At 40.4% G+C, this 9,318-nt stretch overlaps 1 protein-coding gene across 6 annotated transcripts in view; it reads left to right on the top strand.

Annotated features, from left to right (window-relative positions):
• Positions 1-1,357: 1,357 nt before the first annotated feature.
• The window catches only part of TRPM3 (transient receptor potential cation channel subfamily M member 3), a 608,143-nt gene continuing 600,182 nt past the window's right edge, over positions 1,358-9,318 (top strand). For 4 of the 6 annotated variants that reach the window (XM_061425528.1, XM_061425527.1, XM_061425526.1 and 1 more), the window contains exon 1: positions 1,358-3,128. In XM_061425528.1, coding sequence (XP_061281512.1) covers positions 2,952-3,128 — 177 coding nt within the window. In that variant the 5' untranslated portion in view covers positions 1,358-2,951. The remainder of the gene's footprint in view (positions 3,129-9,318) is intronic. The other 2 variants (XM_061425533.1, XM_061425532.1) reach the window with 1 other exon arrangement.

Below are 9,318 nucleotides of genomic sequence, written 5' to 3'. Positions count from 1 at the left end.
TTGGAAGAGGGTGTTTGTTATGACCAGTGCATTTTCTTGGCAAAACTCTATTAGTCTGCCTTGCTTCATTCCGTATTCCAAGGCCAAATTTGCCTGTTACTCCAGGTGTTTCTTCACTTCCTACTTTTGCATTCCAGTCCCCTCTAATGAAAAGGACATCTTTTTGGGTGTTAGTTCTAAAAGGTCTTGTAGGTCTGACAGAATGTGGTCCACTGGAGAAGGGAATGGCAAACCACTTCAGTATTCTTGCCTTGAGAACCCCATAAACAGTATGAAAAGGCAAAATGATAGGATATTGAAAGAGGAACTCGCCAGGTCAGTAGGTGCCCAATATGCTACTGGAGATCAGTGGAGAAATAACTCCAGAAAGAATGAAGGGATGGAGCCAAAGCTAAAAGAATACCCAGGTGTGGATGTGACTGATGATAGAAGCAAGGTCCGATGCTGTAAAGAGCAATATTGCATAGGAACCTGGAATGTCAGGTCCATGAATCAAGGCAAATTGGAAGTGGTCAAACAAGAGATGGCAAAAGTGAATGTCGACATTCTAGGAATCAGCGAACTAAAATGGACTGGAATGGGTGAATTTAACTCAGATGACCATTATATCTACTACTGCGGGCAGGAATCCCTCAGGAGAAATGGAGTAGCCATCATGGTCAACAAAAGAGGCCGAAATGCAGTACTTGGATGTAATCTCAAAAATGACAGAATGATCTCTGTTCGTTTCCAAGGCAAACCATTTAATATCACAGTCAACTCTTATATAAGGTTAAGTCACCAGAAAGTTGAGACAATGACTTAATTGCTGTGGCTGCCTTAACTATGAAAGAAGTAGGAGAGAAGAGAAAGCTTGTCTTTATAGTCTTGTAGACTAGTTTCAATCTAAATCCCGGTTTTATTAGTTATGTTAATTCCCAGGAGACCAAACCCGGGTCTCCTGCATTGCAGGCAGATTCTTTACCATCTGAGCTACCAGGAAAGTCTCAATTCTTAGCTGCTGCTGCTGCTGCTAAGTCACTGCAGTTGTGTCCGACTCTGTGTGACCCCATAGACGGCAGCCCACCAGGCTCCCCCGTCCCTGGGATTCTCCAGGCAAGAACACCAGAGTGGGTTGCCATTTCCTTCTCCAATTCTTAGCTACTCATTACTAATTACTCCAGATCTCAATTGCTCAATCTGTGAAATGTGGATATGACAGTAGCATGTACTAAATAGGGTTATTGTTGATATGAACTTACATAATGCATTTAGAGTGCCTAGCGGAATGCCAGACACAGACATGTTAGATGTTAATGTTTTAAGCTGCCTTTAACATTTGCTGGAAATAGAATGACGACAGATAATGAACCATATGTGTGTGTGTGTGTGTGTGTCAGGGGGAGTCTATTAAAATGATATCGGTTAATAGAATGTAATCAGATGCATGAATTTTATTCCACAAGGCAAGTCAGTGGTCTGGATTCTACCAGTAGACTAGATTTTCTGCAATAGTGTCCTCAGATCTGTAACACAGGAGCATTGTGAGGGAAATACGGTTGTAATGCAATGTGTCAAGTATTTATTATACTCCAGGGAGGATCCATGTTGCTCCAAATTCTGAATTACAGCAGAGTCCCTGTGTTATCACATCTGCTCTCACATCTCCAATTCTGCTTCAGAATACGTAATAGTCATGGAGCTGGGATTTACCATTCTCTTCTAGTTAATTAATAACTGAAAATCAGTACAATCATATGGAGGGACATAAAGAGGGAAAATAAGTTTAAGACAGAAATGCTCTAAGGATGTGGGAGTTCTCCTGGGCAGCCGGAAGTCAGTCGACTGTACTCACTAAGGTCTGATTTCTGGAGATGAGGTAGTCTCAGTGGGTTGTGACTTCTTCCTCTTCCCAGGCACTGGAACTTCACCGCTCTAAGTGAAATTATTTAATTTATGCTTTCAAATTGAAAAGTTGCTTTATTCTCTCTCAACATAGGTGCCCTAAAGACTATTCATGCCAGCGTGGCAACTCTCTTAAAGCTATCCTTAGAAAATAATAGGGGTGGGTATTCCCCAATTCAGGAAACTCCATCTTTTATAGAAAGCATTCCATGTGGCACCTTAAGGGTTAAACTTTTGTTGCAGATAGAGTATCAAGTGGCTTTTCAGGAGAGGATAACCCCCAATTTAGAAACTGCCATTTCTAAATGGTAAGCCAAACATACGTTAGTTTACACTGCTTTCTATGAAAGGAATAACTCACCGCTTCTACTGTGTGTGTTAGTTTGCTTTTCTCTCTACCATCTACCTCCTGTCATCTATATCATGTGTATATTAGGGTGAGGACCGTCAATCACAGTTAATAAAAACCCCAGAACACGACAAAGATTCTTTTTATTGCAGATCCGTTTTACAATAGCTCTCAATTTATGATGTCATATAAATCAAAAGTGAAGTGTTTATCTTATCATTCCGAGGCATCCCTTCTCCTTCTGTGTCCTAGCCCCTCCCCCTGTGCCAATTTCCAGCCCTCAAAGATGCTTTGTATAAGAAAGTGCAAGTTCCCCGTTCTGGCTTTATTGATGTTCCCTTTTGCTCTCTTCCTGGCTCCCCCCCAAACCTAGTGAGCAGAGCAAATGGCCCGGGTTTTCCCCCAATGCCTGACCTGCGTTTACTGGGAGGAGAGCAGGAGAGGGAGCGCGCATTCCGAGCAGGCTGCTCTGACTCCGACCGCAGGCTGTTCCGTGCAGGCTGTCCCTCTCCTTCAAAACCATGCATCCCCTCCCCGAAGCAGCAGGCAGTGTGCCTCCATTCAGCCACATTTGGTATGCATGAGCACGGCTGCAGGGAGAGGGGAGGTGGCTTTCTTAAGAAGGTTCAGTGGCTCAAGCAACGCCACTTGACTAGTCTCCCAAGTTGCAGGAAGCCTCTGCCCTGATGGAATTCGCAGGTGTGGAGATGACCATGGGATGCCAGGGCCGTGGGGGACCGTTTGTTTTCTAGGCATTGCTCAGGTTTGCGGTTTCTGGTTTTCCTGGTGGAATTTGGAAGGGGTCATGAATCAAACTGATGCTCCTCGACCCCTGAACTGGACCATCCGGAAGCTGTGCCACGCAGCCTTTCTCCCATCTGTCAGACTTCTTAAGGTACTGTAACTTGCTGCTTTGAATGGCTCTCATTGTGCTTTGCAGGTCTGAATACCCAACTTCGCGCTTGGGCTGGGACACACCTTTTGGGGAGTACAGATGCCTGCAGTACTGGCTGTGTTGCCCATGGCTATTGAGAGGTTCTCAGCTCCCCTCACCCCAGTGTCAGGGATGGAGGATGGTCTCAGCCACATTTGAGAATGAGATTATGGTTGCAGAGAATGGGCTGCCTGAGTGCTCCCCACCCCCCCAAAATCCCTAAAATAGAATTAATTAACTTCTTTGGGAGGGTGGGAACAGTCGTGGGAGTGAAATCTCTTACTCCTGTGTGTTTGACTCCTGGATTTTTTTCCCTCCCTGGGGAAGCCCTTCGACCCAGTTTCCATTTAAATGGAACCTGAGAGAACAAAGGATTCTCCTTATTATTTTAAAAGCCCTGTGTCCTTAGGTGGTCTCTCAGGTAAAGACAAAGAACAAACCTTATCAGATTGTGACTTTTTTGGCATACTTTTTTTTTTTTTAAAGGCATGATAATTTTAGTATCTTAAGTGAAGTCGGTGATGGGAAAGTATTGTTAAATATATACTGAGTGTGTGCTTCTAGCTTTCTCGCTAGCTCTGAGTTACACAAAAGAAACAGTACTATACCTCAGCTAGGATGCTACCTGGTGTCTGCAGCATTTCTCTTTCTAGAAGCAAATATATTAAAAACACTGAGAAAGTCCCCACAACTTCAAGATAATTCATCTTTACCATCTGCCTCGTAGGGAAGGAAATACAAGTAAAAATTTAAAGGTGCAGAAAACAAGTATTTCCCCTCAGAAAAGAGAATGTGGTAGTACTTTTTTGGGAAAAATGTATATCTCTGGATGTCCCTCCCACATCCAGGTGAAGTTTAAAAGGCAAGATGAAGTTCTTAATCCTCCTTTCCATATTAATATGATACTGAGATTAATGATCACTGAAAAAATTACACTTAAAACATTTTTCTTTCTGAATCTGTGTTCTGGTTGGGTCAAGTTTGATGTGGACAATTAGTTCTGTACAGCTAAGTGGCTTCTTGCATTGGAGTATTAACCCAGTCTCACTCCAGTATTCTTGCCTGGAGAATCCCGTGGACAGAGGAGCCTGAAGGGCTACAGTCCATAGGGTTGCAAAGAGTCAGACATGATTTAGAGACTGAGCAGGCGTGCATTAACCCTGTCTGAGTCCTTTATCCTGTTAAACACAAACTGAATAACTTTCCCAAAGGTTACACCCACATCCTGTTCAAACACCCATCATTTTGTTATGATGGTGGTTTGCTTCCTTGAAAGAGTCTTTTGGAGGAAAAGGAGATTTGGGAGTAGGAGATAAGCTTCCTTGGATATAAGGGCTTTTGCTGTGTTGGAACAACATGCGTGATAGGGCATGAAAAAGAATGAGGCCAGGGACTAACAAACAAATGTAAATTTTCCTCCAGAATTACTCTTGAATCTAGGGTCTGGGGTGAAGAGTATCTTGGCAAACCTAACTATGACTGAAAAAATTGACTTCAGCTATTCCATGTGCAATAAGAAACATTTTTCATTTAAATCACTCCTTGGCTTTTCCCAGAAGTAATGTTTTTTAACTTATATAATGACTTTTTAACAGGTGTGTGTATACTACCTTCAATATATTATTCATTAATACTCTAATTTTTAAATGGAAAGTGATATTTATTATTTGCTTGTCATAAAATCAGCAGAGAAGTATTCTTTTGGGGGTAGATTACTTATTTTTAGAAGAGCTCTCATCTTTTTTAACTGTGAGTACCATTCATGTTATATCTCAGCAACACTGGTCAATACTACACTGACACCATGGGTGGCGTACATCTCAGTCTTACCATCCTTCATGAACATGGTGTTTAATAACAAATTTTATTCATCTAAAAGGTGCATTAATGACTGCCCTTCAAATTCTCTCAATATCTGAAAGATAGGATTTGTTTCACTAGAGAACTTTGCTTTCAAACGACATCTGTATTTTTGGGAGATTAGATGTCCTAGAAGACTTCAGATATTGAACACATTTCAAACTTGAAGAAAAGTACTACAAAATTCTTCCAGTAATACTTAGAAAGAAATAAACCCTGCTTTTGTATATGAGTTATTGTATTATTAGCATTCTGGGTATGAATGCTGTGTGATTTTCCCGCTCCAGATTGTCGCTGTTTTGTCTTTATTGTGTTAATCCCTGTGTGTTCTTGCCCTGCTTTTATATTTCAAGTAAAATGGAAGTTCCAGAGTAATCATTTGCATCTTTTGGTCAGTGTTCTTCCTGATTTAGTCTATAAATTAGATATTTAATAGCAATAATTATACTGTTCTTTCCTTACTTTCTGCTTATTCCTTCCCTCCCCCCTCTGTCTCAATCTCTTATTCTGTCTCCCTCACACTGCCACCACCATGCTAATATAATGGATGGATTCTCTGGAGTCTATTGAAATTGTAAGCTAATAACCCCAATTCTCCTACTATTCAACAGGTAATTTTCGTTCCTCTTCCAAGCCTTTTTGTGATGCAATATGCCCTTTCCAATGCCCTGACATAGCCGTAAATGCAGTTTAGGACATGATGGCATGATTAGATTCGACTAAACCCAAATCAGTCACCATTTCTGACAAGACTGAGTGTGAGCCAATTTCCTCCCTGTCCTTTCCTGGAAAATGCGTTTCTTTGCTAACTTACTTCAGTACCACTCTGATGTTTAGAAATGGCTTCATAATCCTGTTTCCTCTATTTCCCATTTCTTAATAGAAACAAGATAGTAAAGAATTAGAAGGGAAAGGCCAGCATCTGAAGCACGAATTAAACCCAATGAGTGTTGGAATATAGTTATTATTCCTTCTGAAAACATCTTGTATTGTTATTTTGTCCATCTCAGAGAAAATTTTGAACATGCCAGCCAACTTACATTTTGAATTTGAGATTGCATTTGGGAATATCATTTGAAAGTGAATTTTTGGACAAGCACATGATGATGATAGCCAAAAATCAGAGGCTGTTTTCAAACGGATACATTTCAAATGGGACCCTTTCCAAACTGTTTCTCTTCAGTTGTCATTTGCTTCATTTTGATGTGTTTCAAGATTTATCTTACTATTAATTGCAGAAAGTCAAATTTATTTCAGTGATAGAATATTCTTAGCATATTTTATATGCATTTTAAGGTCTGTCTCTGCCATTATTTTCTTTGGGAGATTTTATTTTGGTTACTTCTGTTTAATTTGAATATTAATGTTAGAGCAGACAGCTTTTTCCTGCATTGAAATCTTGGTAGATTTAGTGAAGGGGGCCTTTGAAAAATAGGTTGCTTTGGGGGAAAGGGAAGCTGTGCATTTGTAACAGATTTTGGATAAATACATTTAAGCCAATTTCTTGATGAAGACCAAATAATCTGCATCATTTTAGGATTTTCACACAAAGAGTATTACTTTGCCACTAGAGCAATGTCAGAAAGAGATTAGAGAAATTATACTTTGGACAGTTAGGTCTAAAAGAATGAGTTCTAATTCCTTCATGTTCCTAACCACCTGTGTGACCTAGGGAAAGTTACTTAACCTCTCTGTAACTTGGTGTCCTTCTCTTTAAAATAAAGAATTTAGATCTTGACTTAGATTTAATGCTATGATTCCCCATGGAAAAGGCTGCCATGCTCTGTGGGCATGGAAAAACGTAGTCTATTGAGGCTAAAAGTAATTAAACTGGATTGGATATTAAAATGGAAGGAGGACTAGAACAGTGGCAGAGTTTAGATCATAGAGGGCCTTGCTCACTAAACCAAGGCAGTTGACAATGATACTGAAAACTAGGGAGGGCCATTAAAAGGATCTTAGCCGCAAAGTGATTGCTAGATCCAGCTGTTAAATAGATTACTTTGACTGTAGTGTCTAGAATGCATGGGAGATGGTGAGACTGGAAGCTGAGAGATTAAATTAGAGGCCTGAAGAGTTGAGAAGGACCAGGGGTAATACATTTAGTCTCTTAGTCATGTCCAACTCTTGGCAACCCCATGGACTATAGCCTGCCAGGCTTTTCTGTCAATGGAATTCTCCAGGCAAAAATACTGGAGTGGGTAGCCATTCCCTTCTCTAGAGAATCTTCCCAACCCAGGGTTGGAACCTGGGTCTGCTGCATTGCAGACAGATTCTTTACTGTCTAGCGACTGAACAATAACAACAGCGGGACTAATGCAAAAGTAATGGAGGTAAAATAAATAGGGCCTTGTTAAATCAATTAGTTGTGGTAGAAGGAAGAATTTAGAATTTCTTCAGATATCTTACTTTGCTGTCTGATGGTCCCAGTGATGGTGGTTCCAGTGTCTGAAAATAAAGATCCTGAGAAGGAAGGACAGAACTCGGTGATTCTTTGGAGCTAGAAAGGGTATGCCACTTGCTGATTCTAATGAGACTGAGACAAAAGTAAGGAATGTAATTTCATGTTATCGATGGGACGAGTCCCATTTATACCAGAACTCTTTGATGTAAATAATATATAATCAGTAATATCACTTAAAGTTTTCTAAGATGGTTTTTTTCTTTGCTCTTATAAAACAATGCCTAGTAAACTCCCATTTTTTGAAATCCAGTTAAATATCTCAGAGTTTTAATTCATTTCCCCACTCCTTTCTCTCTTTTTATTATCAAAAGAGGGATTAGTGAAAGTGAACTGGGTATAAAACAAGAGAAATAATTGAAAGAACAGTGATCAAGTTAAGCTATGAGATCCCAAATTCTGCCCCAAAACACAGTGTTTTCTACTCCTATAATTTCATGTCATGGTAAACAGTGTGCATTATATTGTCCCTAAAGCATAGCAAGATCCTGATAACAAAATGAGTTGGGTCTTTTTTTCTACAGCTGATGCCAGGCAGCAGAAACTGACTTCCTTTTGCTATCCTCAAACTCTTAGAAGACAATTATGTTGAGATTCATTTTGATTTGTTTTAAATTTGTTACTTTTAAGGACTCCTTTTCACATCTAAAATTCTGTATCTTTTTTTTAAAATTCTGTATCTTTATATGGCAGGTAGAATAATATTAATAAACCAGAGCTTTTGTTTAGCTGGGACCAGACACTCCTGAACCATATGTCGGTGAGTAGCAGTTGAGTTTCCACAGGAAGAGAGGAAGCATATACCTATTATATACTAGACATGTTCGTGAATGGTGGTGAGTGAGATCAGGGAACTGGTTATGGACCAATTCCACTAAGTGCCTTAAAGATGGGAAGCCTAAGAATAAATTGCTTTTAGGAAAACACAGTGTGTGGTTAGGCAAAATTTTAAGGGCTGCTAATAAACTTCTATCTTTCCATCTCAGCATGCCAGGCTCAGTTTCCCTTTAAGAGAATAAGAAAGAAAAAAAAATGTACCCAAACTAAAACCCAGGAGAGACAAAATCTGTGTGGTGCATTTCAAGTGGTGGCTTCAACTCAAGCTGCTGAACAGTGACCATGTGAATTGCCTTTTTGTGAAATGTTCCTTGGACATCCTGAGGGAAATTCCTGAGGCACCAAGAAACCCTCCTGTGTCTCTGGAGAGTTCTGCCTTCTGATACCCAGTATTGTGCAGTAAGGAATGAAACTGTGTGGTCACTGTAGAATGAGGGGGATATAGCTGGGTTGTCCAAGCCCAGGCCATCTGGCTTTGGGATGACTTGTGGAGTCAGTAAAATGGGACAAAGTCTGTCTCAAGGGCAATGGTTCTGCCTTCCCTGCAGATGATTTCCTGTGGAGGGAGGGGTGTGAACACTGCCCTTTCAGCAGTGGCTTCAAATTCTCCCCACCCCCATCTAAGTCTGTTGGTATAACCTCAACTGGCTCCAAGCTCATCTGCAGACAACTATCTCCCTTTCCATTAGCTAACATGAAAAAGTAGCTCACAAAAGGTATTCAGTAAATGTTTATTGAAGAATAAATGAGTGAAAGAACATGTGAATGATACATGAAATCCTAAGAAAGCTTAAAAATCACTTGGGGAGCTTATGAGCAAAGCAAATATTCAAGCTCACCCCTGAGGATGCTGACTCAGTAGGTAGCTGGTGGGTCCAGAAATTTGCATTTTAACAAGCTCTCCTAGTGATGCTGATATGAACAGCTCTTAGAAGGACCACACATTGAGGAAAAACTGCCTTAGATTCTACAATGCTAGAGGGAAACTCAATT

This window comes from Bos javanicus, chromosome 8, assembly GCF_032452875.1.
Source record: "Bos javanicus breed banteng chromosome 8, ARS-OSU_banteng_1.0, whole genome shotgun sequence".
NCBI classification, from domain to species: domain Eukaryota; kingdom Metazoa; phylum Chordata; class Mammalia; order Artiodactyla; family Bovidae; genus Bos; species Bos javanicus.
Note: the sequence above shows the minus strand (reverse complement) of the source record. Positions and strands in the feature narration are given on the sequence as shown.